Source organism: Dendrobates tinctorius, unplaced genomic scaffold (assembly GCF_039654945.1).
Source record: "Dendrobates tinctorius isolate UK_male_01 unplaced genomic scaffold, ASM3965494v1 ptg000150l, whole genome shotgun sequence".
In the NCBI taxonomy this organism is placed as follows: domain Eukaryota; kingdom Metazoa; phylum Chordata; class Amphibia; order Anura; family Dendrobatidae; genus Dendrobates; species Dendrobates tinctorius.
Genome location: NW_027361817.1, coordinates 2,715,826 through 2,729,599, shown reverse-complemented (window position 1 = coordinate 2,729,599; position 13,774 = coordinate 2,715,826). Strand labels below are relative to the sequence as shown.

Here is a 13,774-nt window from a genome sequence, read left to right as displayed (position 1 = left end):
AATGGGGCACGATACCCCACGTTGGCTATGATTTTCAAGGTGTGGGATAGGGGTAAGTCTCTTTTGAAGATAAATGGGCCTACGGAGTTGTGGCCATTGTGGCGAAATCCGGATTTGCAAGAGATCAAAAAGCTGGTGGGGTTCGGAAGATAAAGGGATTTATCTGGTGTCACAAATTCTGCAAAATAATACTCTTAAGAGTTTTGAACAATTGAGAACAGAATTTCACCTCCCACATGTCTTCTTTTATCAGTACTTACAGCTAAGACATGCATTGGAAAAACAGAGAAGGACAAATCCGGTGATAGTGACACATAAACACTACATATGCTACTTACATCTGAGTCTCTTCTAGGGGACTTATCTCTGAATTATATAAAAGACTATTGCCTGCCCATCTGGAGACATATCCACTGACTGTTGCTAAGAATAAGTGGGAACGGGACGTTGGCCCCCTGACGGAGTACCAGTGGTCCGATATTCTAGAACCCTAAAATGGCGGTTTCTGAGTGCCAGCGGCTTTCGCAAATATATCTCATTCACAGGGTATATAAAACACCCAGATTATTATGTAAAATGGGACTTAGGCCCAATACACAATGTGTTATGTGTGGGCAGGATGATGCCCACTTGATGCATGTTATGTGGGAGTGCGGGCACATTAGGGATTTCTGGAGGCAGACCCTGGGACTCATAGCCCAGGTATACCATATTACAATACGACCGTCACCTCGTCTATGTTTGTTGAATTTGTGGGAGGAGGGGGTTGACCCGGACTCTGCAGTGGCCCTGGGAATAGCACGTATCCTATATCAGGCAAGAAAGATACTTGCATATCATTGGTTGGATCCTATGCCACCAACATTGTCAGAGCTTAAAAATAAACTAAATAATGTCATCAGATTGGAAAGGGGGGCTTATTTAAAAATAAATGCAATAAGAAAGTTTTACAAAATTTGGCAGCCATGGATGGAGTCACCGGGTCTCCCCTCGGGCGCACTGGTACGGGATGCGATGTTGGACCAGTTGCTGTTGTGCTTGCGGTGAGGGGATGCTTGGGGGGTGGAAATAAAGTCTAGTGCCCTTTGTGGCGAAGTAGATTTTGAGTGGCGCGGTGGGAGGGGGCTGGGGTGGATTGGACCTGATATCCGGGGGGGGGGCGAAATATGATGCGGAGTGGCGCGGCTGGCGGGGATGGTTTTCCCACTGAAATGAGGCACTGATGTATAATTTTGATTTTTGTTTATTTGTGGAGCCATGTTGTTTATAGGCTCAATTTTATGCAAATATCTGTGTTTTGAGATTTTCTTCTTATTTATTCTTACACACGAAGAGTTTTACCCTTTAGATAATATCTGCTCTCAATGTAATTTTTACTAGCTATATAAGATGTCATATTCTTTCTGTATTGATTCCTGAATGTTAAATAAAAAAAGATCTGATTAAAAAAAAAAACAAAAAAAAACAAGAAAACAAAAACATGTCTGTAGTCCACAGCAAGTAAAGCACGGCTTTCACTTTTCAAGAGCATGAGAAGAAAATAAAAGCTGTGCAGGGATTGCTGCTGTGGGCAATAGATAATTTTTATATTTGCATAAACCTGCCAAATTGTGAATGAGATTGCAGAGAACATTTTTTTACCTCACCAAAACAGAAGTGGATAAAAAGCAGTATAAAGCCCCCCCCCCATACATTTTAATTTGGTTTCGGATGAGCGGCGATCCAGCAGGCAGGCATCAGACTCCCACACACACGGCTCTGCTGAATGCTCGCGTCCTCTGAGTAAGCCGCTACCAGACATCTGTGGTGGCACCTTATCTCATGGAGAACATAAAGGATTGGTGTGCCAAAAAATCAGACACCCTGGAGCCTTGTCGCTAGTCATCTATCAAGGGCCCCCATACACATACTATCGGCCGGACCCGCTGATATTGCCCATGATAGGTTAATGTGTATGGAGGGCTTAAAGGGAAACTTTCATCCCAAGTACCGCTATTTAATTGATGAAATAGGGGTAATGTGTAGGTTAATAAATAGCATTAGGAAGGAGTCCGGTTGCCTTAAGGAAAGCACGGCTACTGGAAGGAAATTACATTTATTCCTCTGTGGGAGCCGGCGGCTTTCAGTCACAGAGGTGCGACTGGTGCTGCCACAGTCACTGCTCACAGTAGAGCACCAACTGGGCTGTAGCATGCTCCGGCACCTTGACTGACAGTCAAGTCTGCTCTGATGAGCCGGCTGTCAGTCACAATGCTGGAGAATGCTCATAGTATAGTGAATGGTGACACTAGCTAAGTCTGACTGAAAGCTGGCTGCTCCCAGGAGGAATAAAGTTCATTTTCGGCTCGGTGCCACAAATTCAGCACAACAGAAAGGCACATTCCCCACACTAATAACCACCTGCACATTAACCCTATACCTGCAGATTAATAGCATTATCAGACCCAGGAGAACTGATGTATATTGGTAATTTGACAATACACAACAGCTGGCAGAAATCAAGTCTTCCATGGTTTAGCACAACCACAATCACCAAGAATATCTGTAGTTTTTAGAGACATGTAAAAATGAATTCACAAGCGGCAGATTGTCTGCAGAAGGCGGAGACTGGAAGTTAGGTCCATTCATCTGAATGCAGTCATTTCTATAGCATGGATACGGATTTCTGCAATACTGCATTATAAATAACACGCGCACACGGATAAGGATTAGACACCACGACCACATGAGGAAAGATCTCAGCTTTTTGACAAGAACGAATGCAGACCCTATAAACATTAAAGACATGTCAGTGCATTTGCTGCTTTTTCTTTTACTGATGACTGCATTGATGAAATAAAGTTTCATGAAAGACATATTGCAATTCAATGCAAAACAAAAACCATCCATAATGGGGAAACAGAGGAACAACAAAAATAATTAGGATTCCTGAGGTTTCAGGAGCAGTCCACATTATAAGACATACAGGCAAGAAGTCCCCTGTAACAGCTGAATCTGTCCACAAACCAGGCTTTCTGAACGCTGGCTGAGAAAGACAGATCGCTTAGTAGTTTTATACTGTATTTATTTTATAACTAAAATCACAAATAGAGATACTTGCAAAATACTCTTATGCGTTTTCCACCTTGATTTGGAGATACCAACCAGGTTGCTCTTCTGAAGCTTTCAGTCCAGTGTGCATCCACAGATGGCGGCGGCGCTCCTTTATCATAACTGCCATGTTTGGTCAGATGCAACTCAAGCACCAAATGGAGAGGATGTTTTAGTGATGGTATCTGGAGATGTTTCCTCCCCCCTCCCCGCCCCAGCCTTCCCATACATATTCCCAGAAGCACGATGAGAGATGTTTAGTACCAGACTTTAATAATCCCTCTGCCCCTTTCCTGTTAGATCTCCTGTTGTGTGTGCTGCAACTTTAGTTCTTCCTCCCGTTCAAGAGTCTATGGGCAGATGCAACACCGGCATTGCTCCTGTATGATGTCGGCTTTGTCTGAAAAATTCAGGTAGGTCTGTGTGTCGTCAGATAAGTCTTGCTTGAACTTGTTTTTATTCACATTTCAGACAAAACGCAGATAAAATTACTCATACTCCAGAAACTGCTTGTGATAAAAAAGCAAATACCTAAAAGGAAGAAGCAGAAGGTCTCCATGTAATTTACATATAAAGTGAATGTCAATGAACACAATGAGAAACAGTTGATGCTGCAATAATAATTTAAGTATACTGCATAATATCCATAAAATAGATGCATAACAGCTGATAAGAGTGCATAAGTGCAACGACAATGCACGATTATTGGGAAGGAGCACTCCCTAGGAACAAATATTCCCAAAAAACAGTGTAAACAGGCTGCCAAGCACCTGATGACTCAACAAAATGCTCATCAGGTGAAATGTTCTTTTGGCTGGCATAATATGGTGCTGTTTTTGGCAGCATATGGTCCTGCTAAACAAGAACTATGTTGAGAACAATGAGTAAAGAACGACCTGTCTGCATCACCAGCATCAGAGCGTCAAACAAGTAGCTGATCGGCGGTCAGTTAAAGTGTCACAAATGGTCTCCTGTAAACGAGCCCCGACGGTGCAGTCAGATGGTCATATAAATCAGGCAATGATCGAAATGCAATGCATGGACTGGCGGCAGGTCTCCCCGACTCTGGGGTGACTGTTCCATGTGTTTGTATGCAGCCATCACGCTCTGGTCAGAGTTACAAGCAGTCCGAGCATTGCAGTCTGATCTCGGTACGATTTACATGACCATCTGACTGCGCCCTTACACACATGTAAGCAAGAAATCTAAAGATATAAAATAAATGATGCATCACAGGGCAAAACCACTTAAAAGTAACAAGTAAAATGTGGCCATCATTGACAATAGTGTAAGTACTCTACAGAGCATGAAAATCAAGAAGTATACCAAAGAGTATCATCTGTGTATGGCATATAAAAACATAACAGCACAGGAACACAAAACCCAACTCACCCTTCGCTATCTAGAACATCTTTAATGCTAGCCTTGGTGATAATCGCATCATCACACTTAAACCACTGGTCTTTGTGTTGCCTGATGAAGCTAGTGTAATGCCCACTCTCCAAGGTTCCCTGGTGGTTAACTACTGCAAACAAGGAATACCTGTAAAGAGCACACAAGAATAAATCATTCCGGCAGGAAACATTTGTAGACCCCTTCAAACAAGCAACTTGTGCGTTCGGATTTGCATTGATGAAATGTATGCAGACCAGTGATGAGTGATTATGCTCGAGATTTCCAAGCATGCTCAGGTGGTCTCCGAGTATTTGGATGTGCTCGGAGATTTAGTTTGTGTCCCCATAGCTGTATGATTTGCGGCTGCTAGCCAGCCTGAATACATGTGGGGATTGCCTGTTTACATGTGGGAATTTCCTAACATTCAGGTTGTCTAGCAGCCGCAAATCAGGCAGCTGCAGAGACACAAACTAAATCTCTGAGCACATCATAATACTTTCTAGATCACCAGAGCATGCTTGGAAATCTCGAGTAACGGCATACGCACTCATCACTAATGCAGACTACAAAACTGGGTGTCTCAAGTACTATTCATACTGCCCAGGTTGTAGCTCAATAAGTCTGCAGTTACTTTATGTGACCTGAGATTTGTGAATCCGCACAGCGCATGGTTTAGGATTTTGCAGTACTGGTGGTCACGTAACCACAAGTATGCAGATATGCATAATTCCAGCCACTTTCCGACTAGACATTCGCAGACTCACTCATTTCTCTTGTATTGCGCAAAGTCAAGCACGTCTAGTTGGAGATTTGTGAACCCTCACAGTGCACATTCCAGTTACGTACAGTCATTGCAGACTTTTGTGCCAAACCTGGACATCCCAAAGACCTTGTGAAAGATTATGAAGTGTCTCCTTATAGATCAATCCATGGTCTTCGGTATAAACAGATTAGATCGATCTAACGAATGAGGAATGCCTGATGTTGTTCTTAAAGGGAACCTGTCAGCAGGATTGTGCACAGTAACCTACACAATGTCAGGTCGGCGCCGTTGTACTGATTAAAGTGATACCCGTGTGATGAAATCCATCTTGAAAATGGCGCCGATCACACCCACGCAGTAGCAGCTATCAGCGATCTGAGATGTTACTGCGCAGGCGGCGCCATCTTAGAAGAGGCTGTATAAATATCAAAAAATGGGATGAGGGAAAGGGAAAGTCAGCTCACCATAGCATATCGACATGTAGCAGTGGAAGTCCTCTGCACAGTGCCGCCCCAGTCCAGGGCGTCAGCAATCAACAGAAAGAAACAAGGTGTGCTCCAGCGATGAAACAATCCACTGATGTATAAAAAAAATATATATTTTATTGGCTCCTTAAAAACATGAAAAAGCAATGTGGGTAACAAAAAGTGATGTGACCAACGCATTTCAGCAATTAAGCCTTAATCATGGTATACACATACATGAAGTCACCTAAGCTATATACTCTACCAACAAGTGCATCAGGTGGAGGGTTAAATTCAAATTACACATGAAGAAATTAACCCTTCCTGGTAAAGAAGGAATAAATGAACAAAATAGGAATGAAAAAAAAATACATAAAACAACCAGGAAAAATAGAGTAAAAACAGGACACCGTAAAAACATAATATTGCAATATCCGATCTTGTCTGGAATTCATACCCAATGGGACCCTAGTATTTAAAGAAAAAAGATTCCCTATTAAGGATTTTTCTTCTATGATCTCCTCCTCTCATGGGTCTGAACACCCTCTCTGTACCTTTGAATTTAAGAGACCTGGTATCCCCATTATGTATATACTTAAATATCTCAGCGGTTTCCAAAAATTTTAACGCAGTCGGACTATTAGTGTCTGATGCATCGTCTAATACGCTTTTTTAATGACCAGTGGTGCAACCCACGTATTGTAAATTGCACTGAACACACTCAACCAAATAGATTACACCAGAAGTATTGCAATTAATAGAACTGCCAATCAAACTTTTCTTTAGTAACTAAAAAAACAAAATTGTGTTTATTATAGTCTGCATGTTCACAGGCTTTGCAAGTTACTTGTCCACATTTATAAAAACCTTTATGTAAAAGCCATGTAGATGGTGTGGATGCACTTGGTTCAGGAAAAAAACTGGGCGAAACAAAATTCCCCAAACTTTGCGATTGTTTATCTACAAAGTGAATATGGGATCACTTTAAAACTTCAGACAGTTTTTCATTCAATATAGGTACGGTAAATATTTTTGAATTATTGCGCTAGTTTAACTTTTTTTTGCATAAATATAGTAGATACCAAGTACACATTCAAGATTTTCTTATTCGGTCTGTTGCTTTTTTGTTATCCCATAATTATTTTTCATTTGCAGGGTGTTTTTTCCCCAAGAGACTAAAGGTGTCAGTATGGGACAGAAATTTTCACCTTCCCTCACCAATTTGGTGGTTGTGGTTTGGGGGGAATTTTTTCTCCTCTGAAAAAACATTTTGCATGCTGATATTTTTATGGGCGTTATATCGACGATATAATAATAATAAATAATAATAATAATAATAATAATAATAATGACAGGCAGTGATGTAGAGGCCAATGCATTTTATAAAGCACATTAAATGACAAAAAATTTAATTTGAAGTTCACACATCAAATTACTCAGACATGTCAATTATTTGGACGTTACCATTACAGGTGATCATGTGGAGAAAACTTTTTTTTCATGCCATGCAAAAAACCAACGGATAACAATTCTATTTTGAATGCCAAGTCATGCCATCCCCCACATATTCTACGTAATATCCCTGTAGGGGAATTAATTCGGATAAAAAGACATTGTTCTTCTGATGAAATTTATTTTTCTGAAAAAAATCAAGACTATTGGTAGATTACAACAAAGGGGATATACTAATCGACATTTAAATGGAGCGACATCGATTGTGGACAATATTAATAGAAACGATTATTGGATCGATCTGGAACCGCAGACAATGATTCTTTTATTACTTTTTCCACTGAATATAGCCCTCAATATAGGAATATTATTCATATTATACAAACATTTACCTATATTAAATGAAAAAGAAAAATTGTCTGAGGTTTGAAAGTGATCCCATATTCGCTTTGTAGCTAAACAATCGCAAACTTTCAGGAATATTGTTTCTCCCAGTTTTTTTCCTGAACCAAGTGCATCCACACAACCTACATGGCTTTTACATAAAGGTTTTTATAAATGTGGACAAGTAACTTGCAAAGCCGGTGAACATGCAGACTATAATAAACACAATTTTGTTTCTTTAGTTACTAAAAAAAAAAAGTTTGATTGGCAGTTCTATTAATTGCAATACTTCTGGTGTAATCTATTTGGTTGAGTGTGTTCAGTGCAATTTACAATACGTGGGTTGCACCACTGGTCCTTTAAAAAAGCGTATTAGACGACAAAGACACTAATAGTCCGACTGCATTAAATATCTCAGCGGTTTCCAAACATTTCAAGCATATACATAATGGGGATACCAGGTCTCTTAAATTCAAAGGTACAGAGAGGGTGTTCAGACCCATGAGAGGAAGAGATCATAGAAGAAAAATCCATAATAGGGAATCTTTTTGGATCTTTAAATACTAGGGTCCCATCAGGTATGAATTCCAGACAAGATCTGATATTGCAATATTAATATATGTTTTTTTTCGGTGTCCTGTTTTTACGCTATTATTTTTCCTGGTTCTTTTATGTATGTTTTTTCATTCCGATTTTGTTCATTTATTCCTTCTTTACCAGGAAGGGTTAATTTCTTGATGTATAATTTGACCCTCCACCTGATGCACTTGTTGGTAGAGTATATAGGGTGACTTGTGTATACCATGATCAAGGCTTAATTGCTGAAACGCGTTGGTCAATCACTTTTTGTTACTCACATTGCTTTTTCATGTCTTTAAGAAGCCAATAAAATATATATTATTTTATACATCAGTGGATTGCTTCATCGTTGGAGCACACCTTTTTTTGCTGATCTCAGAAGAGGCAATTTTTATTCTAGCAACATGGTGCTGCCAGCATTATTTTGAAACGGATTTTAGTCTTTTTTTGGGAATTTATGGATACCATCAAAAATATTAAATGCACGATATGGATGCAATCATGGTGCAGCGCAGGCGCTGCCGCCTGCAGAAGGGGATTATTATTTTTTATATATATATATATATATATATATATATATATATATATATATATATATATATATATATATATATATATATATATATCTCTATCTATATCTATATCTCTATCTATCTATCTATATATATATATATATATCTATATATCTATCTATCTCTCTATCTAATCAGAGCACCACATGAAGACCCCCCCCCCCACAAACACACAGGCTGCCCCCAAGCACGAGTGTATAATAAGTCAAAACTGAAAATAAACATTAAACAACCACAAGACATCAATGTAATAAGTATAACGGCGCTGACCTGACACTGTCTGTAGGTTACCGAGCATAGTCCTGACAGGTTCCTTTTAGGCTGTGTGCCCACGTTGTGTTTTTATAAGCATTTCCGCAGCGTTTGCGCCGGATCAGACGCTGGAGAAACGCTTACAAGATGCTTCAAATTAATTTGCATGCATTTTTGGCTTTTTGTGCCAATGCATGCTCAGGAATTGCTTAGCGGCTAAAAACGCAGCATGCTCATTAATTTCCGCATAGCTGAGTGTTTTTAGCCATCCCCAATGTTGCCAGAAAACGCGTGTCAAAAAATGTGTCAAAAACGAGCGGCTTTTTGGCAAAAACCGCGCAAGAATCGCGTGGAAAAAGACGTGCGTTTTCAGGGAAAGGGGATGCAATTCCTGAGCGTTTAAAAACGCTTGCGTGGGCACATATTCCTGAAATAACACTTGAGGCTTACAGCCACTTTCAAATGTTAGTATGATGGTCCGTATTTCATGAGTGGGTCTAACCTTCAAAAGGTGCCTAAATCTTTGCATTATACCTTTTCTCGGGTTGATTCCACTCTTGGATCATAATTCTGTATTTCTATTGGTAAGTGAAAGCCAGAACACTTCCATGTGAAGGTGGAATTATTTCTGTGCAAGATGAGGAAAACTCGTTTCCGCCTCATGGGGCTTGTACGTTTCTTGTGGATGAACATTGCAGGACAACAGATTGAACTAGATTTGGCTTGTGTCTTTCACACTTAGAAACTCATATTATGACCGCATTGAAATAAAACAGAAAATAATGGCAAGTGTTAAAACAGCTAATCAGCCTTCCTTTGCGCCAGTGGTCCTATACTGGCCGCCAGTGTTTATCTACATGGCGGTATATACACTGCAGTCTAGTGTCACTGCTACCATTAAGCAGAAACCAGTGGGGTAGCCAGGTTCGTGGAGTCTGAGCCATTTTGGTGGCGTTAATATAAAATAGAAAAACTCCGAAAACATCATAAATTGGGTGCAGTAGTGCAATACAGGATGTGCTGTAAATGTTTTCATAATGATGTGGGAAAGTTATAAATATCTGTTCTGTTCCTGCTCTAAGGATCTCGGCTTTTAGTGCTGCAGTGTATGTCCATGCTCAGTAGTGACCAGGGCTGTGGAGATGAATCTGTGCTGCTTTTTATGTCCATGCTCAGTAGTGACCAGGGCTGTGGAGATGAATCTGTGCTGCACTTTATGTCCATGCTCAGTAGTGACCAGGGCTATGGAGATGAATCTGTGCTGCACTTTATGTCCATGCTCAGTAGTGACCAGGGCTGTGGAGATGAATCTGTGCTGCAGTGTATGTCCATGCTCAGTAGTGACCAGGGCTGTGGAGATGAATCTGTGCTGCAGTGTATGTCCATGCTCAGTAGTGACCAGGGCTGTGGAGATGAATCTGTGCTGCACTTTATGTCCATGCTCAGTAGTGACCAGGGCTATGGAGATGAATCTGTGCTGCTCTTTATGTCCATGCTCAGTAGTGACCAGGGCTATGGAGATGAATCTGTGCTGCAGTGTATGTCCATGTTCAGTAGTGACCAGGGCTATGGAGATGAATCTGTGCTGCTTTTTATGTCCATGCTCAGTAGTGACCAGGGCTGTGGAGATGAATCTGTGCTGCAGTGTATGTCCATGTTCAGTAGTGACCAGGGCTATGGAGATGAATCTGTGCTGCACTTTATGTCCATGCTCAGTAGTGACCAGGGCTATGGAGATGAATCTGTGCTGCTTTTTATGTCCATGTTCAGTAGTGACCAGTGCTGTGGGGAGGAATCTGTGCTGCGGGGAGGAATCTGTGCTGCTCTTTATGTCCATGCTCAATAGTGACCAGGGCTGTGGGGTCAGAGTCTGAAGTCAGGGAAATTGAGTTGTTGGAGTTTTGGCTTACTGACTCCACAGCCCTGGGGTAACTGGAAATGCAAACATGGCTGCTAGATCAGCAGGGAATATAATTATGGGATGGTTAGTTAAACAAGTTGAGTTGGCGATAGGTTTTTTTTCTTAAATATGGCATGATTTCTTCTCTTAATTCAAGCAAAAAACGACAAAAAGATGAACTTATCAGAATGCATTGGTAAATCGTAATACTCACTTATTGTCATTGTTTAAACTGTCTTGAGGCTGCTGATACTGACCATTCATTCTGCTCTCTTTACTATAAACAAATTAGGACATAATTGCATCAATACCTTACTGTGGCTAGAACAAGACCTCTTCATTTAAATACTTTATATTACAAATTTTCTTATACAAGACAGCTCTTTAGTTTTCATTTTGCTCACAAGACCACTTCATTAATGTCATATCATAATGCATATCAGGAACACATGCAACATCTCTGCTTACTCAAGTCTACTGACCAGAACTAAATATGTACAGTAATTAATGCTTATGGGATAGTCCGTTCAGATCAGCAGACCCAGTGCTCTGGCCAGGCATTGCGATCTGAACACTCTCTTACTACATCTGTAACTATTACAACTCAATTCTGGAAGCCATAAAACTATGTTTAAACTTGTAAATTCTTAGATTTTCCCATAAGTCATTATTACAATTAAAGTGTAATTTTTCATAATTAATGGTCCTGTGTGTACATAAGGAATAACACCATTTCTGGCGAGTATATGACTTGTATCCTGCATTTTTCACCAGTGATCCCCTCTACAGGCTCAATCTCAAATTTTCAGTTCTCACTGAGCTAGTGAGTGGAGTCTAGATGCTATGGCATCTCCCATACTTAGTACACAGAGAACGAGTTCTGTACTTTATGTAGCACACAAATAGAAGCAGCATGGAGAACAATAAACCGAAAGGACAGTGCTGTAGCTTATAACCTCGCTCTGGGGAGAAATAAATTACTTGCTAGAGAAGCTTCGGCATGGAGCAGTTTCTCCACTTTTGTCAGTCTCTCGCCATGCTCCTCTCTACCCCCCCCACATTTTAATATACTGTGTAACCTGACAACACTCTGTGTGGACTGTCCATGGTCAAAGCAAGAAACAGTTTAGAAAGAAAAAAAAAAAAAAGGGGGATTCAACGTTGGGATTACAAGATAGGGTGTAATATCAAACCCATTTCTCAGGAAGTACATCTTTCCCTTGCCTGGTTCAGACTGCCATCGTCTAATGCAGTGTTCCCCAACTCCGGTTTTCAAAAGTTACCAAAAGAACATGTTTTTAGGATATCCTTCGTATTGTCAAGGTGATAATTGCATCATCTGGACAGGTAAGATTTGTAAGACCTGGGAAATACTAAGGAAATCCTGAAAACATGATATTTTGGTGGCTCTTGAGGACTGGAGTTGGGGGAACTCTGGTCTAATGCTTCTAGACCAGTGTTCCCCAACAGGTCATGTTTTTTAGGATTTCCTTTGTATTGTACAGGTGATGCAATTATCACCTTGGCAATACTAAGGAAATCCTGAAAACATGACCTGTTGGTGGGCCTTGAGGACTGGAGTTGGGGCACTGGTCTAGACGATCCAAGGCTCATATTGATGAAACGCAGACAGATTTTCTCATATGAGACAATCACGGATGTAGGAAGGATCCCGGAAAAATATTTGGTCCTTACACAAATTACTTTTAAGAAAATTATTTTCTTTGTGCCCCTTAAACCACAATTGTCTACATCCAATATCTGGTGACTACAAAAAGCTTGGATTAAACCTATATAAAATATTTAACATTTCACTATAAAAGTTGTATTAAAAGCCCAAACAAATGTAAAGTACATTGGATTTTCTTCTGATCAGGAAAATAATATCTTTTCCCCAAAAACAGATGCGTACCTGGAGGCCATGAATGGTGTCATATCTAACTCCAAGGGGAATGACACATATGTTGTAATCTTCCGCCTTAATTTAGCCGAATGTTCAAACCGCTGTGCCAGAAAAAAAAAAGATTAAAAGTGTCATTTTTATATTACATAATTGCACTTCATGTATGTTAGAAGTTCATTTAATTTTTTTTAACCCTTTAGTGACAGCGATTTTGGGGTGCTTAATGACCAGGCAATTTTTACAATTCTGACCACTGTCACCTTATGAGGTTATAGTTCTGGAACGCTTCAATGTATCCCACTGATCCTGACAATGTTTTCTCGTGACATATTGTACTTCATGACAGTGATAAAATTTCTTCTATATGACTTGCGTTTATTTATGAAAAAAACAGAAATTTGGAAAAAAATGTGAAAATTTTGCAATTTTCGAACTTTTAATTTTTATGCCCTTAAATCAGAGTGGCGTTACCATAAAATAGTTAATAAATAACATTTCCCGCATATCTACTTTACATCAGCACAATTTTCGAAACACTGTTAGGAAGTTATAAGGGTTAAAAGTTGACCAACGATTTCTTATTTTTCACCAAAATTTACAAAACCATTTTTTTTTTAGGGACCACCTCACATTTGAAGTGAGTCTGGGGGGGGGGGTCTATGACAGAAAATACCCAAAGGTGAGTGACACCATTCATTCTAAAAAGTGAACCCCTCAAGGTGCACAAAACCACATTCAAGAAGTTTATTAACCCTTCGGGTGCTTCACGAGAACTAAAGCAATGTGGAAGGAAAAAAAATGAACATTTTACTTATTACACAAAATTTTTTTACGGTACTTTGGAACCAATTTTTTTTTTTATTTTCATAAGGAGAAAATGGACCACAACATTTGTTGCGCAATTTCTCCCGAGTACGCAGATAATCCATATGTGGGGAAAAGACACTGGGTGCATGGCAGGGCTCAGAAGGGAGGATGCACCGTTTGACTATGTGAACGCAAAATTGACTGGAATCAATG

General features: G+C 40.0%; 1 protein-coding gene across 3 annotated transcripts in view; it reads right to left on the bottom strand.

Annotated features, from left to right (window-relative positions):
• Window positions 1-2,792: 2,792 nt before the first annotated feature.
• The window catches only part of USP22 (ubiquitin specific peptidase 22), a 118,047-nt gene continuing 107,065 nt past the window's right edge, over window positions 2,793-13,774 (bottom strand). For all 3 annotated transcript variants that reach the window (XM_073546666.1, XM_073546665.1, XM_073546667.1), the window contains 4 exons: window positions 12,764-12,855; window positions 11,066-11,128; window positions 4,483-4,632; window positions 2,793-3,621 (listed from right to left, as the gene is read on the bottom strand). In XM_073546666.1, coding sequence (XP_073402767.1) covers window positions 3,579-3,621; window positions 4,483-4,632; window positions 11,066-11,128; window positions 12,764-12,855 — 348 coding nt within the window. In that variant the 3' untranslated portion in view covers window positions 2,793-3,578. The remainder of the gene's footprint in view (window positions 3,622-4,482; window positions 4,633-11,065; window positions 11,129-12,763; window positions 12,856-13,774) is intronic.